The sequence below is a fragment of the Peromyscus eremicus genome, chromosome 8a, assembly GCF_949786415.1.
Source record: "Peromyscus eremicus chromosome 8a, PerEre_H2_v1, whole genome shotgun sequence".
NCBI classification, from domain to species: Eukaryota; Metazoa; Chordata; class Mammalia; order Rodentia; family Cricetidae; genus Peromyscus; species Peromyscus eremicus.
In genome coordinates this window covers 41,844,350-41,861,839 of record NC_081423.1, presented here as the reverse complement: position 1 = coordinate 41,861,839, position 17,490 = coordinate 41,844,350, and the positions used below count along the sequence as shown (strand labels likewise).

The 17,490-nt window shown below is 44.1% G+C and overlaps 1 protein-coding gene across 1 annotated transcript; it reads right to left on the bottom strand.

Moving 5' to 3' along the window:
- Nucleotides 1–2,977: 2,977 nt before the first annotated feature.
- Nucleotides 2,978–3,898, bottom strand: LOC131916059 (olfactory receptor 2AK2-like). Its single transcript, XM_059269364.1, has one exon. The coding sequence runs from the start codon at nucleotides 3,896–3,898 to the stop codon at nucleotides 2,978–2,980; it is 921 nt and encodes a 306-aa protein (XP_059125347.1).
- Between the last annotated feature and the right edge of the window lie 13,592 nt (nucleotides 3,899–17,490).

Genomic DNA, 17,490 nt, shown 5'->3' with positions numbered 1-17,490 from the left:
TGAACTCAGGTCGCTGGGCTTAACAGCAGGTGTGTTTACATGCTGAGCCATCTTCCTGACCACTGTTTATTTTTAACTAACCAGTAACAAGCAATTTGAAGACTGTGTGCCAAAGCTAATGTTTGAAACTTTTAAATTGTCTCTTTGGGAATCTGCCTCCCTTCCCAATTTCCTGAATCATTGCCTACCTTAGCAATAAGATATATTTAATATAATTCTAGCAGTTCTCTGTGAATTTTAAAATTGAAGACTAAATTGTGCTATACTGACAGCATTTTTTTTTTTTTTTGAGACAGAATTTCTCTGTGTAGTTTTGGTGCCTGTCCCGGATCTCACTCTGTAGACCAGGCTGGCCTCAAACTCACAGAGATCCTCCTGGCTCTGCCTCCTGAGTGCTGAGATTAAAGGTGTGTGCCACCAACACCCAGCCACTGACAACATTTTATATGAGCATTGTGATAATAGACATTTCTCCCTTGGGGGCGGGGGAAACAGTTGCCGCTCTTATCTGCAAACAAAATGTTGCATGAATTTTTATAACCAGAATTCTGTGTCAAATGAAAGACCCAGGCAGCACCAGTTACTTTGGGAAAGGAGCTGACACACGATAACTCTTCAAGAATGAAGTCATTAGAAGAAAGGGCCTGGGGACTGTGGTGAGGCCTGGAGGTGGGACAGTGTTGAAAAAAGAACAGTATAATTTGATCAGAAACAGCATAACATGGCCCCAAAAGGAAAGAGGGGCTTCTCTTCCAGAGAGGAGCTTCATTAAGAGGGACAGCTTAAAAGAAGAGTGAGACAGGGAGATAAGGCCGCCATGAGAGTGGGCAAGGGACAGAGAAGTGAGCCTTCAGACACGTGGCCTGAACAAAGGAAATATCTGACTTCATCATTTTTCAGGAGCTGATGGGAGTTTTACATCACATGATTTAGTCTGGGAGAGTGTATGTGACAGAGAATGGGGGAGCCAGGTTCTGGGAGACCCATAAATTAGAGGTGTAAAACCACAACACAGAACAGCTTCTTAACTCTAGCTTCCAGAAGGAGCCCTGCAGGAGGGTGTGGCCCGATTTCTTTAGACTGTGGGATCTGGACACCAAAATGACCAGAATCTTAAAGGGGCAGGCCTGTGATCAATTGCTCTGGTCACCAGGCCTGGCACCAGGTTCAAATGCTCACTGGCAAAAAGAGGAAGTGACAGACAATAAAGAGAAAATAGAAAAGTCTTTATGTGCAGTTCTGCACAAAGGTTGAGAGAAGGGGCATTTTCGATCTATTTCAGCCTTGCTCACAGAACAGAGCTTCTTACAGGAAAATGAATGAAGCAATAGCTAGGTCAGGGCCAGAGAGATCACTCAGTAGGGGAGCTTGCTGTAGGAACCTGAGCCCCGTTTCCCAGAACCCAGAACTGGTGTCTAAACCTGTCTTCCATCTCCACTGGTGCCCTGTGGCATGTGCATACCTGTGTTCACACATGCACATTATGCACACAACAATAATAATGAATTTAAAAAATTGAGCCAAGACTGATTTGTATGGATATAGTCTTCTTCCTGGAAGATGAGTTCTTCTCCTGCCTCAAGACCCCTGAAGCAGCCCATCGCTACTCCCAGTTGGAATTCCTTCCCCCGTTTCTAATTCCTATGGCCTGTCTTAAAATCTCTGTGAATTCCAGACTTAATAATGGGGAATCTTAAGTCCCCAAAGTAACATAAGTCATCTACCAATGCATTTTTTTGAAAGCTGAGAATTAATAGTCTAATTTTTCGGGTCTTTAATACAGTAGGATTTTTTTTTTCTTCAGTCACAGGAATATAATGTGAAGAGTCAGAACTTGGATTCTTCAGCTTGGATAGACACACCTCTAATTAATCCCCAGATAAAACTGACCCTTTAAATCCCTTTAAATATCAGATTCATTATGGTCAGAATTAGGTACAATAAATAGTATAAAACACGCGCCCCCGTGCGGAATGCAGTACCCCAGGAGGCCAGAAGAGGGTGTAAGATTCCCCTGGAGTTACAAGTTACAAGCAGATGTGAGCCACCCAACATGGGCTCTGGGAGCTGAACTAAATATGAGGACACAGGTTGTGCTGAAAATCCAGTAGAGGGCTGAGGCCCCGGAGTCTTCAGCGGTTTCTGCAACTGAGTGTTCTCAGTGATTCACATCTCCTCTGGCTGGAAAGGAGAGAGTAGCCACCGAGTTCTGTGAGCTGGCCACCACTGGCTTCACCCCTGCCCTGGCTAAGGGTCTTACCAGTATATCCTTATATCTTCAGGAGTTTTTTGTCTGGTACCATCTTCTCTTCGGTATACCTTGTAAATCTTGTCCCTTCTTTCCACACCACACAAGGCTGAGAATATGAACAGAATGGCCATCGTGGTGGAGAAAAAGGAAGCCTCCAACTCTTCTATCACCAAAACTGCTATATTTACAAGTGTTGGAGAGGCTCTGGTATGTAGCTGTCCTCGGTAGGGTCACATTCCTCATGGCTTAGTGCTTTTGAACTAATTCCTTCTTAATAACAGAATTAGCCTCTATTTTTTATTTCTACCCACATATTCTTGGTCTGATTCTTTGCTGGAGGCCCTAGGTGAAATATTTACATAAAAAGTCCACTGATGGAGAGAGTAGGGGAGTGTGAGCAGGTGCTAGGATTTTCTCTTTGTCAGCCTTAGACACTATATAAATTACTGCTATGTTGAATGTTTAGGTAGAGTCTATTTCCTATGGACTGTATTTCAGGATACTGGAAAGGACCATTTGAAACATCAGTACCATTGTATCACTGAGAGAACAAAATTCTGTGCTGTGGCTTCATTAGATATACAAGCTTGACGAGAACACAGTCTCTCTGGTGCTTTTACAGAAGACCAATCTTTGCAATCGCCCCGATGGTTTTCATGACCAGTTTTAAATGGAATTTTCAGTCCATCAGGCATTGCAAAACCACATCTTTTGTCCCAATATCCATCATCCCATCTGTCTCCTCAGGGCCCCCATGACTTCCTTGTTGCGCAGGCTGTAGATAAATGGGTTCAGAACAGGGGTGACAATTGAGTAAAGCACAGCCACCACCTTGTCCCTTGCAGGAGAATGCAGGGAGTGTGGCTGGGTGTAGGTGGAGAGAGTGGTGGCATAGAACAGGCTGGCCACCGTCAGGTGGGAGGAGCAGGTGGACACGGCTCTACTCTGCCCTTTCCCTGAGCGCATCTGGAATACAACAACCAACACCCGAGCATAGGAAGCCAGAATGGCCAGGAAGGGTAGCAGCAGAATGACAAGACCACTCATGAGGATTGTGTGCTCATATTGGGATGTGTCTTCACACACCAATGGCAGGAGAGATGGAACCTCACAGAAAAAGTGGTTAACAATCCGAGATCCACAGAACGGAAGCTGAAATGCATACAGCGTGTGCACCAAAGCGTTGACGGAACTGCTGCTCCAGGCACAGGCCACCATGGAGCAGCAGATCTTCCTGTTCATGAGCACAGGATAGTGCAGGGGCCGGCAGATAGCTATATACCTGTCATAGGACATGAAGCCCAGCAGGAGGGCTTCAGACCCACCCAGGCTCAGAAACACAAAGGCTTGGATCTCACAGCCCAGAAAGGAAATGGTCTTGGTGCCTGACAGGAAGTTAGCTGCCATCTTGGGCACGGTGGTGGAGATGTACATCATGTCGATGATGGAGAGTTGGCTGAGGAGAAAGTACATGGGAGTGTGGAGTCTTTGGTCCAACCTGATGAGGTGGACCAGTGTGATGTTGCCTATCAGAGCTACTGCAAAGAGGATGACGATGACTGTGAAGAGGAGAGTGTCCATCTGTCCATACTGGAAAAGACCAACCAAGATGAAGTCTGTCACCGAGCTGTGATTTCCTATTTCCATGGCTTAGACCGAACCATCAAAACAGACACAATCTGGAAAAGGCATGGTCTGATGAGGACTGCCTTTGGGGAGAAAGTAAATGGCAATTATTACATGAGGTAGGCTTTTCTGGAATAGCTCTAGGGCAAGCTCTCTTCCATCCTGTCTCTCAAGCTTTCATATGTTGAAAAATGCAGAATGCAGGCCCTGAGTCAGGGGATCCCCTTCCCTGCCCCGTCTCATGTTTGAAGTCTGCAAACTCTTCCCTCACAAGGTCTTTGTAAACACAAAGAGGAAACGGAAACAAAGGGTTTTCAGGATTACAAAAGTGAAATGCAAACAACAAATTAACTTGGTTATCTACTTTGTTTTCAAAATCTGTATTCCTCTCAGTCGGTTCTTTATGTTGAGGGGCTGGAATTTGGGTTTTTGGCAGTGAAAACATTCTCTCACATTTGTAACTAATTTAGTATGAAAGAGATGATCAAATACAGTGTAAATTAATGATTCTTGATTGCACATTTTAGTTTTGATTATAAGTAGGAATTAAGGTTTTTGTAGCATCTGCATAGAAGTTTGCAATCCTTACGAATTAGAATTAACTTATTCATGTAAACTGAACCTGGAGAAAAAGGGACAATGACGTAAGAAATCAATGAGTCAGAGCTGGAGAGATGGCTCAGCAGATAAGAGCACTGGCTACTCCTTCACAGGACACAAGTTCAAGACCCAGAACACACATGACAGCTCACAACTGTCTGCAACTCTTGTTCCAGGGCAATCTAATACTCTCTTCTGGCCTCCATGAGTACTAGATACACAGCGGCACACAGACATGCATGCAAGCCAAGCACCCACGCACAGAAAATAACATAAAGTAAAATAAAATAATTTGATGGAATTTGACTTGGTACTTTTTATTCTTTGAGGTACTGTGCACAGATTGTTAGATCAAAACTGTAGAATAGAAGGTTTTGCTCTGGCCTGACGCAAAGCCTGGCTTTTCCGTGTTTGCAGCGGGAGGACTGACGCCCTGGTAAATGCTGGTTCTGAACACCTGGTGAAATGGTCTGAAATAGCTTCAGGTTTCTTGGCTTTTATTTGACCTTGACTGTCTGAGCACAGAGAGCAATCATTCCTGAAACACAAAGATAATGGAATTATTACAATGAGACTGAATCATTTTACTGTTTTGAAAATAGAAAAGTGAAAAGAAAACAAAAACCTTGCAAACATTAAGCAGGCTGACTGTATGAGTTAGGATTATCAAAGTAGCAGAGTTTTATCACGGTTTTTCCCATTTGCAGTAGCCTAAGACACCTCACATTATTAACACACCTAATGATATGCAGGCTCTATTTTAATATGGTTATGGTAAGAACAGCTTATGTATTACACTCACTAGACAGTACTTCTTGGCACTCACATAGACTCTATGAGCAGATGGTTTTGTGATAATGGACTCTCAACCTTCAAGGTTACACATTTCAAAGCATGATGTAAAAACTCATAAAAATTGAGAAAGAAAAAGCAAGCCAGAAGGATGCGAAAAGTGTTGTCAAGAGGGTAACACAGAGAATTTGGTGTGAGATTTTGTGGAAGAGATAAAAAAGAGGAATCCAGCTGTGTGAGAATTTCATCTTGAAATACACACACTATGCAAAGTAGACCATTGTGCATTGTAATGTCATAGTATAATGCCAAGTGTTATAGAAAGCACAGAGAACTGCCCAATGCTTAGGGTAGTTGGTCAACACAAGTTGGACTCGGCCTTTTTTGTGTTTTGTTTGGGTTTGATTTTTTTTTTAATAGAACATGAAATTGAGTGGGTAGGGCAGTGAAAGTGGGTAGGGAGGTGGAGAAAGAGCTGAGGGGTTAGGGAGGGTGAAAGAAAATTATGAAAATATAGTGCATGAAATTTCAAACAATAAATAAAAATACAAAAAGAAAAATGCTCTTAAAATGATGATAAGAAAATGGAAAACATTTTTCAAATATTTGAAATGATTATCCCTTCCATGGCTACCTTAATGTATTAGTATTCGTTCTTGAAAAAGACATGTACTGACAAAAATTCTAAAGAAGTAAAAATTAATCTCCTTAATAGTAAATCTCCTTAATATTAAAAATTAAATCTCCTATATATTATATATTATAATATATGATATAATATATAACATATATATATCTTCAGCAGCAGGAAAATTAAATACCTGAGTAACTGGAACATAAGTTGTAAATAAGTGATGCATGAAACAGAAAATAGAAGTCTATGGAATGGTTTGCACAAATATTCATAACTGTTAGTTAAATAAAATAATCTCTTTAATCTCAGTACTCAGAAGGTAGAGACAGGCAGATCTCTGTGAGTTCCAGGCCAGCCTGCTCTACACAGTGAGACCCTGTCTAAAAATCATCATCATCGCCATCTCATGAAATTATCAAGATAAAATTATGTTGAGAATATAGTCAGTTGTGCACTGGGATACTTTTTCTTAGTGCATGTGGGTTACTTAGCTTAGCCTTTATCATTTAATACCTTAGGGACTAACAGTTTCACATTTCTAATAAGCACGTAACAGAATTTCCTGAGTGTGTAATTCTAAGAACAAAGTGACTCTGTGACACAAAGGGGTCAAATGAGGTTGCTTTCTGAGAACCATCTGGAACACTGCACATGACATTAAAAAGAAGCTTCATAGTTTATGAGCTGATGTCACCTGCTCACAGCTCAGCTCTGAGCACTGGTGACAGATTTTCTTTGTAAAACCCAGACACACGTGCATAACTATAATGCCTGTTGCTCACGATGCAGTAAAATATGCTACATGAATGCAAATGTGAAATAATAATAGCAATCCCTAGAGAAGCTCAGAGACACTCTCCAGTCTGTGTTTGTGTGTCTTCTTTGACTGTGGAATTGCCCCATGCATCCCCTCCCCCTCACTGAGAAGAAGTGCTGAATTACTCATGGCTTTTACATTGCTCCTATATTTATAGTGATAAAATTCTCCCACTGCTCTCAATGTCTGAGAGTCAATCTTGGGTATCAGGTGTTGTCAAGATCATGATGTCTGTCACTGCTAAGAGTGTTGGTTTCTCTCTCTGTCTCTGTGTGTGTGTGTGTGTGTGTGTGTGTGTGTGTGTGTTCGATTGGGGCTCTAACTCGGAGTGCTGGACAGGCTAGCCAAGTGCTGAACCACTTTGCAGCATCAGACCTTGTTTTTCTGACATAGAGCTTTGCCCTGAAACTAGGCTGGATTGGATCTGGATCTTGAGCCCACACTTAACCTTGAACCAGTAATCCTCTTGCCTCCACTTTCTGAGTGCTGAGATCAGAGGCCTGCACCACCATGCCCAAGTATGCTCTGACCTTGGATCACCAGAAGTGTTAGTCACACTCAGAGCCCACGAGCCCTTATGTGTTCTAAAGCAGTGGTTCTCAACCTTCCTAATGCTTCAATCCTTTTATACAGTTCCTCATGTTGTGGTGACCCCCAACCTTGGGATTATTTTGTTGCTACTTCATAACTGTAATGTTGCTACTGTTATGAATCTTAATGTAAATATCAGCGTTTTCCGAAGGTCTTTGGGGTCACGACCCACAGGTTGAGAACTGCTGTTCTAAAGTCTTTGGAGCTGGAACAGTCCCAATTGTCATTTTCTTCCTTTGACCACAAATGAGGGCAGAATTTTTTTCAGTGTGTTGGAAATCACCTAGTCAGGTTTCTCCACCTCGGAAAACAAACATCGTCACTGTAAGCCGTAGCAGCAGCAGCAACAGCAGCAGCAGCATCGATCCTGTAAGCTCCCCTCCAGATGCTGATGGCTTGAACTTCAGGCCATCCCCAATCTGACATGTTTCAGAAGTGGCTCTTTCTCTTGTGTAGGACAGAGGGTCCTGAGAAGCCCAGGGCAGCAGGCATATCCTAAGCTCTTCACTCCTGATGGATTTGTGTCTCAATCACCAGGTGAGAAGTTGAATAAAGGGTCATTTGAACTTTTTCACACAATTTTGTGTAACTCATGCTGGTTTTGGAACACTGTATCCAAACATAAAACCGCAAACTTGTTATCCTCCTGCCTCTGCCTCCCGAGTGCTAGGATTTTACAAGTGTGTACCATCACACCCACATTGTGAAATCCTGTAGATCAAACCCAAGGCTTGCTGCAGGCTAGATGTACATTGTTCCTGCTGAACTAAATCCCTAGTCCTACATGGGCTATTTGAAATCAACATAGAATAAGTCAGCCACCTGCAATCTAACATGTAGCAAGTTAACACACTGTATCTCAGTAAATTAAAATCACAAGTCATTCAAAAAACACGGAGAGGTAGCATCTGACACCACATCCACCACCATGTTAAACACATTGCAGTGTCCTGCCCCCCTTGTCAATGGTGGTGATGCCATTCCACCTGTGAGGTCACAGCTGAGCCCTGCAGCAAGCGTCCAGCTGCACACAGTCCTGCCCACTTAAACTGCACTGGCAGCCAATCCCAGAGCTTCTAACAGAGAGACAGGAGGTGGTTTGGTATTTTTCCTGACCATCACAGACTCAGCAAGGAGTTTTCTATCAACAAAATGAGCAGCAGGTTGGAAGGGTCTCCACTACAGAGCTTCCTCTCCTCCCAGCCTCACCGTTCACACTGGCCTGTGTGTTTAGTATCAGTTCTGAATACTGATTAGTCAGGCATTGTACCACGGAATGGTTTAACCATGTCCAGTAACTCTTTAAGGCTCCAGGACCTGGACAAACGCATGGAAATAGAACCAGGGATGTGAAAATAACTATTTCCTCACTAGGAAAGTCAAAAATCAAGAGAAGAATGAAATGTACCATGCAACATACAAACAAATACAAACAGTTACTCTATGAAGTAAATGAAAATCTTTCTATTTTAAAAATATTTCAAAAACATAATAGAATCTCCTGCATATCAGAAATATTTTGGAATGTAATTATATGATAACAGTGGTTTTAAAACCTGAGGTCAAAACAAGGAAGAGATGTGCTTTTTTGCCCTGAGAAAGAACGGGACTCTGCCAGGTCCTGTTCCCTCAGGTGGAGAATTCACTGGACTACCATACCTGTGCTCCCATGCTGGGACACTGAGCCGCAGCCCTCGTCCTTAAAACTGTGAGATGGTTACACTCTTCAGAACACTAACTCCATGCACACACCTCAATAATGCAGATATTTTTAAAGAAATACCTGGAAAGACTTCTAGCCTGGAATAAATCTAAATCAGAACATGAGCCTACAAGAAAAGGATGCAGTGCTCTGCACAGGGTGATGCCTGTGGGACATACCTGAACCAGCAGGGCGGGGCTGGTTTGTGTCTTCTCAAGGATTCTCAATCAGTTCACTTCAGTACTTCACTGGCTGCCCAGCTCATTGACAGTTGAAGAAACCCGCTGTGAACCAACCCTCTGGACTCCACCCACCTGAGCCTTGAACATGGGAAATGATGATGGGCTCTTCTCTCCACATGTCTAGGTGTATGGGTTGTCTGTCATTTCCTAGCATAACTAATTCAATGATAACTCAGCTATGGCATATACAGCCACCTTGTTGCACATAAACCTTTTCTCTCGGGCAGTTACAGGGAATCAGACCTGCAAAGGCAGACACAGAAGAGCTTCCTGACAGTTTGCCTGAGAGACGGGCTCTAGAGAGGACAGCTGTGTCTTCCTAAATGAACTTTTAAATGAAATTATGATATATATGATCATTTTTACCGAAGAGACACAGGAAAGGAAAGTGATGTGCTCTGAGAGATGAATCCACCAGAGCTGAGTCTTCTGAAGAGGAAAGGCTAACATCCTACAGCCTCTAATCTCAACCATATTTTAGGAACTATGACCACGCTATGAAATTGGAAAACATTGCGTTTGCCCTAACTAAATGAACCTTCCATGATCACTAAAAACTTCAGTGGAAAGTGGAACTTAAACAAAACGCGGTCATTTCTCTCATCCTCTCAAGTGCTTTGAATGTCTCCAATGGTCTGGCTACCTAATAAAGGTTGGAGCTCACAGGGCTTCCGTCTCAGCCCTTCTGGGAAAACTAGTCTCTCGTCCACAATTAAACACACCGTGTACTAAAGATGTGCTTCATTAGAGCTGGTGGCTGCATTTCATTTCAGGAAAGCCTTTAAAATAGCATTCGTAATTAATGCTCAAAATATTTTTTCCAATTAGAAATAGTCACAATTGAAAGTGTAAAAACCCTTTCTGGCTTTGATGTCCATGTGAGGTACACACAACTGCTCATAAGTAACAAACTGAAATATGCAGATCTTTGGAAAACAACATAAAGTAACAATACGTTATTCTAAGGGGTTAAATAATCCAGGCTTTGGTATGTTTCAGATATTATAACATTGGCCCCTGAAAACCATCTTGGTGACTGAAGGAGACTCACACTTCTGAAACTCCCAGGTGCATTCAAATGTGCTAATAATACATTGTTGGACCCCCATGGAGAAGAAATTAGATTGTGGCCAAGTACCCACTTAATCTCTTCTTGTTGCGACAAAGTTTATTCAGGGGATTTGCAGTGAGATTGAATAGAACGGTCTCCTTGTACACTGAAATAACATCAGTGACCCATCTGCTCAGGTGGAAGGGAGAAAGGGGCAGAGGTTTGGGCAGAGTGGGGACTGGAGCTCAGATCCAGAGGAAGCTGATATGGGTTCAGCCTGCCTCATAGGCAGCTGGCTCCTATGGTCCTAGCCAATACACATGATTTTAATCTCCTGTCCTTCACTATATGCTATTAATTAGTTTGGACCATTTTCCTCTCCATTTTCTGTACAATACTTTATAAAGGTGTCCATGGCAGGAATTGTCCAGTTTTCAGTGAATGCTAACTCAGAGTTTGGGTAGGGATTCTATGCTGAGGATGTTTCTAGAATGTGAAAAGACAAATGCATAGATTGGATCTCATCTTAAGAAACAGAAAATGGCCGTGTGCCATGCAGCCAGGCTGGGCAGGACCCAGCCAGCCACAGGATGGGCTAACCCCCTGCCCCTGACCGGAGTCTAGAGAACCTCCCACCCTGCCCCATGCAACTGAACTCACCAACCAGGAGCCTTTGGTGCCAGGTGGTTGGGCACTATGGTGATCTCTTTGTAATAAGGTAGCATGGCCCAGCATACCACCAGGGTGACCTGGGAGGGAAAAGGAGACCTACGAACGGATCTGGGGCTGTCCACTCTGGGTTCTGGGTGGGGAGGGCCGGCAGGGGAGAACACAGGCCCACCTGGTACCTTGCAGTACGGGTCAGAGGGACACTATTGGTGTGAGCAGGGTTATGGGATGGTGGTTCATGGGAGAGAGGAGAGTCAGAATGATTCAGGTCCTGTGGACAGAGGCATATCTGAAGAGAGGAAGGGAGTGGGCTGAGATGGTGAGGGAGCTGAAGCCATGACCAGCAACAACACATGAGTAAGTTTGCCCTGCACTTTGTCTGGTCACTCTGTTGATGAGAACACAGCTGCCCAGGCCCAGACCCAGGAATATGACGTGGCCCACCCCATCACCCACCCCATCACCCACCCCATCTATGATCTGCTGGACCACCGGAAGGGACCTGACCTGCAGACCCAAAGATGTAGGATCTCCATAACACAGGGCAACAACGGGATATTCAGAAGGAGCCCAAGCAAGTGCCCAGCATTGACAGGGCAGTAGAAACCAGAGACCTCGAACCAGACCAATGGCTCTTTGCAATGAACACTTGCAAGTAAAGATATATAGACAAAGGAGTTCATGGTGTGATTCATGGTGTCACACTGCAATTTCCATGATGAGATTTTTTAAAATTTTTTTTTCCTTTTTAAAAAAGTAATTAATTAATTGTTTTTTCTCTTTCCTTTTTTCTCTAAATTTTGTATTATTTGAGGGGGGGAGTGCAAGGGTGGAGGGTAGATTCGAAGGAAATGAATGAGGTCAAGCTACATGATGTAAAAGACACATAGAATAAATAAAATTAAAAATAGAAACAGAAAACAACGTTGAGCATGGTCTGGGGGGTTCCCACAACCCAGCATGTGGAAAGTCCTAGGGATTGCAGAAGAGGTCTCACAATGCTACAGAAGAAAATATTTAGTAACAAAACCACGAGACTGGCGAGGTGGCCAAGCAGAGTTCAAGGCAGGCATAAGGATTAAAGTTGGCATCTCAGCACCCAGGGACCAAGCCAGGCCTCTCCCTCACACCTGTAACCCCAGAGGTTAGAGGCAGAGGGATTACTGGGGCTTACTGGTCTCCAGTCTAGCTGAGAAAACATGAGCCCCAGGTTCAGGGAGAGCCTCTGCCTTGAAGGAATAAGTGGAGAGTGATAGAAGAGGAGGTAGGATTCCTTCCTCTATCCTGTGTGTGTGTGTGTGTGTGTGTGTGTGTGTGTGTGTGTGTGTGTATGTGTGTGTGTGTGTGTGTGCACAGTCCCACACCCCTCCTCCCCATCATGCTCACATTCACCCACATAGACACATACATACACAAATAAAGAAATTATACCTTCACCGAAACAATAAGTTATTGTGACAATAAACAACATCACTATAGTAAAATAAAATCACTTGGGGGGGGGAAGCTATTTCCAAGGGAATGGCAGACAGCATGAATAACTTGCTTTGTTGTTGAGAATACCTGAAAGCAAACGTTCTGAAATTCTCCATCCAAGTACATTTGGTGATAACATAAATATAGTAAGACCCCAAATTCAGAACCACACGTATGCTCATGTCTTCTCCTGTTGCTGTGGTAACACACCCTGATAAAGCAGCCTATGGGAGGACGGGTGTATTTTGGCTCACAGCTCCAGAAGGATGTAGACCATCACGGTGGGAAAGACAGGGCAGCAGGAAGAGGTGTGGTGGTACCGGTGGAAGGCTGTGCTCAGGAAGCAAAGCAGAGAACAGGAAGTGGGGCCAGGCTACAAAACCCCGAAGTCCATGCCCAGGGACCCACTTCCTCCAGTGAGGCTCTTCCTCGTGAAGATTGCACCTTTGGAAACAGCACCAGCCGCTGGGGACCAAGTGTTCAGACATGTGAGCCTTTGGGGGACATTCCTCATTCCAAACCTGCACATTCCATGCCTGGTTCCCAATGCCATCTCGTGATGCAAGGTGTATTTTGTTCAGCTTCAAAAGTCCCCATTGTCTTTAACTGTCCCCAAACTGTCAAAAAGTCCAAAGTCCGAATGCTCTTCTGAGACGTAAGGCAATTTCTTTCTTTCTTTTTTTTTTTTTTTTAATTTTCTGAGACAGGGTTTCTCTGTGTAGCTTTGCGCCTTTCCTGGAACTCACTTGGTAGTCCAGGCTGGCCTCGAACTCACAGAGATCCACCTGGCTCTGCCTCCCGAGTGCTGGGATTAAAGGCGTGCGCCACCACCGCCCGGCTGTAAGGCAATTTCTTAATTATAGCTCCCTATAAAATAAAAATAATAAAAAGCTAAACTAATACCTTCAATATATAATGGTATATAATACATATTCCCCCATCTAAAGGAGAAATATCAGACCACAGCAAGATCAAAACTCAGCAAGGCAAACACCTAACCCTGCACTTTCTTTCCGGCATCAAGGACTTGGAATCCTCTCAGTTCCAAGGGCTTAGGTAGTCCCTACGGCTTCAGCTTGGCTGCCTGTAGCACACATAGCTTCTGTCTTGGCTCCTCATTATGTCCACAGTATCCTTGGCAGATGTCCCACAGTTCTAGGTTCTCCATTCAGTCTAGGTTTCACCTTCACAGCTTCATGCAGGGACTTTGGCCATGCCACACACTTGCCTGACCTCAGCTGCTTTCCATGCTCTACTCCAATTTTTCATTTTTCATGTTTTCAAATCCAGTTCCATGTGGAGAATTCTGCAAAGTTCTGCTGCTAGCTTAACACGGAGCTTGTCTGTGTCATCTCCCACCTGACCACAACTCCATCAGTGCTGACCCTGGAGAAACATCTAGGCAGTTGCTTTCAAGGAGCAAGAACTCAGTTCAGGCTCTCTCTTTTCATTGAAATTTGCTTCTTTACAAGTTGGACCCGTTGATGGGTATGGTTTTGCCATCAAGATACTTTTTCCATTGTCCCCGTGTCAAGCACCAAGATGCTCTTCAATGGCTTTAACCTCTTTAATAGTTACAGCAGCGTCCCTTTGTGTACGCTGTCTAAACTTTAAGCTTGCTCTCACACCTTTCCTCTGCCAAACCAGTTAGTCCACTATCCTTAAATTTATCGTCACTCTAACCCAGACCAGAAAATATGGTATGTACTCACTGATAAGTGGATATTATCTGTTAAGTAAGAGATGATAACCATGCTACAACCCACAGACCCAGAAAGGTTAAGTAACAAGGAGGGCTCTAAGGGGAAATGCATGGATCTCCCTGGGAAGGGGAAACAGAATAAATTTGGTGGGTGAACTTGGAGCGGGTGGGAATGGGAACAGGAGGGATCAGATTAAGGAGAAGTAATGGAGGGAGAGAGTACAGGGAGAGACAATTAGAATTGGGGAACATTTGAGGGGCAGTGTGAAAACAGTGCAGTAGAAACTCCCAGGATTCTATGAGGGTGACGCTTAGCGAGGATGCCTAGTAATGGAGGATACAGAACCTGAACTGGCCATCTTCTTCTGCAACCAGGTAACTTCCACTGGTGGGACTGGAACACCAACCCAGTCACAAAACCTTCTACCTACAATCTGTCCTGCCTGCAAAGTTGTGCTGGAGCAATGGAAGCGCAGAACTTGTGGGGGTGGCCAACCAATCACTGGTTTAATCTTAGGTCCATGCCACGAGAAGAAGCCCATGCCCAAACTGCCTGGATGGCCAGGAACTGGAGGCTGGATAGCCCAGAGACCTAGGATAGAAAAAAAACCAATAAAATGATCCCGAATGATATCCTGCTATACTCATAGATCAGTGCCTGGCCCAATTGTCACCAGAGAGGTTTCCTCTGGCAGCTGATGGGAGCAGAGGCAGAGACTCCACAGCCAAATAAAGCAGAGAGAGAACCCAAATTGGAGATCTTCATTCGATCCCTCCCCTTTGAGCTCAGAGAACCCCACCGAAGAGGAGGAGAAAGAATTGTAGAAGCCAGAGGGGTCAAAGACACCAGGAGAATATGGCCCACAGAATCAACCAAGCAGAACTTATAGGGGCTCACAGAGACCGAAGCAGCATTCACGGAGCCTGTATGGGTCTGCGCTATGTCTTCTGCATTTATATGTTATGATTGTTAGCTTGGTGTTTTTGTAGAACTCCTAACAGTGGGAGTAGGGGTGTCTCTGACTCTTTTGCCTGCCCTTGGGACCCTTTTCCTCCTACTTCGTCACCTTGCCTGGCATTGATATGAGGGTTTGTGTCTAGTCTTATTGTATCTTGTTATGTCATGTTTGGTTGATATCCCTTGCAGGCCTGTTCTTTTCTGAAGGCATGCAGAGGAGGAGTGGATCTGGGCAAGGTGAGAAATTGGGGGTTGTGTGGTGATATATTGTGTACCCCAATAAAGCTTGCCAGAGGTTCAGAGGACAGAGCCAGCCACTAGCTTACCTCTATGAAATCCTCAGCCTCAAGATAGTGAGTTCCTGTTTCCTCATGCCTTATTACCTTTCTAATCCCATATTACTTCCTGGGATTAAAAGCATGTGTTACCACTGCCTGGTTCTGTTTCTCTCATGTAGCCCAATATGGCCTCGAACTCACAAAGATCCAGATGGATCTCTGCCTCCGGAGTGATAGGATTAAAGGTGTGTGCCACCACTGCCTGACCTCTATGTCTAATTTAGTGGCTGGCTCTGTCCTCTGATCCCCTGGAAAGCTTTATTGGGGTACACAATATATCACCACAGGGTGCGGCTTGGAGGAGTGGAGGGAGGGGAAACTGTGGTCAAGATGTATTGTATGAGTGAAGAATAAATTTAAAGAAATTTAACCTCTCTCAGGTTCTCAGGACACGGGCTGAGTGAAGCCAGATTCTTGGTCAAAATATCACACGAATGGCTGGGGGCCTAGTTCCTGGTAGAGTCCTTGTTCTCTTCTGAAATCTCATAAGCTAGACGTGTATTGCCCACATGTTTCTCGGCATTCTTGTCTCCAAGCTTCCACCAGAATGGCCCACTAAGTTCCACTTCCAGCACACTAGTGCTTTTCTATCCCAAAGAACTAAACTCGCCATTCTAGCCACAAGACAATTTCAAAGTCCTAAGACTCACATGCTCAGGTTTCTCCCAGCAACGACTCTGCCACTTGGTACCAATTTCTGTCTTAGTTTCTTTTCCTGGTGCTGTGATAAAACATCCCAGAGAAAGCAACCAGAAGGAGAAACGTGCTTTGGTGTGCAGTTCCAGTAAAATAAGCCATCAAGGCCAGGCGGTGGTGGCGCACACCTTTAATCCCAGTACTCGGGAGGCAGAGGCAGGCGAATATCTGTGAGTTCAAGGCCAGCCTGGTCTACAGAATGAGATCCAAGACAGGCACCAAAACTATACAGAGAAACCCCGTCTTGAAAAAAAAACAAAAATAAAAACAATACACACACACACACACACACACACACACACACACAAACCCACCAGCCATCAAGATGAGGGAGACGTAGCAAGGAGGGCATTGTGGTTTGGCCAGGAGGCTGGCTGGTCACACCGCATCTGTACTCAGGAATTGGAGCACAGAACAGGACATAGAGTCAGGGCACACAATATCAGGGCCCAACCTCAGTGACCCACTTCATTGAGGCTCCATATTGTAAAGGCTCCAAATCATCCCAAACACCATTACCCTCTGGGGACCGAGTATTCAGATGCAGGAATCTGTAGGGACAGATCACCCTCAGATCGCAACGATGGGGGGTACAAGAGGGGAGAGTACTGGAGATACTTAGCGACTTCAGTCTCTTGATTTTGAGTGAGTCTATGGATTCTATTAAACTACAAGAAAATAAAATAACAAAAGCGAGACATGCATGGATGCAATTCATTTTTATTAGAACCAAGAACAGGTGTTTCTAAGTGTCATTAAATTATCACTAGTTATTGGCATCCATTACAAAGAAGCAATAATGAATCTCTAAAATACTTCACATCATGTATCTATAATTATTACTTTAATTATGTATAAGGGTGGGTATGGATGTGGATATGTGTACGTAAGTGCTGGTGCCCCTGGAGGCTACAGGCCTCGAACACCCTGGAATTGAAATTACAGACAATTGTGAGCTACCTCACATGGGCGCTGAGAACTGAACTCAGGTCCTCTAGAAGAGCAGCCAGTGCTGTTAACGGCTGTACCACCTCTCTAGTCCTACAACATGTATGTTCTAACACTGAGACTTACTTGTCATGATACTTATACCACTGCATAGGTGCATAGACATTTCCATTTATCGATTCTTGGACTACATGGCAATGATTTGAACATTTGAAAAATGAAGGGGGCACTGGAGAGATGGATCAGCAGTTAAGAGCACTGACTGCTTTTCTACAGGACCTGGGTTCAATTCCCAGCATCCATATGCATGTGTAACTTCAAATTAAAACAAAAACAAAAGTCAGTGATTGCAGGAAAATAAAGAAAGGAAGGAAGGAAAGAAGGAAGAAAGAAAGAA

Excerpts from the sequence above, each read along its gene's own strand:
- LOC131916059 (XM_059269364.1), bottom strand. The coding sequence starts at position 3,898 with ATGGAAATAGGAAATCACAGCTCGGTGACAGACTTCATCTTGGTTGGT.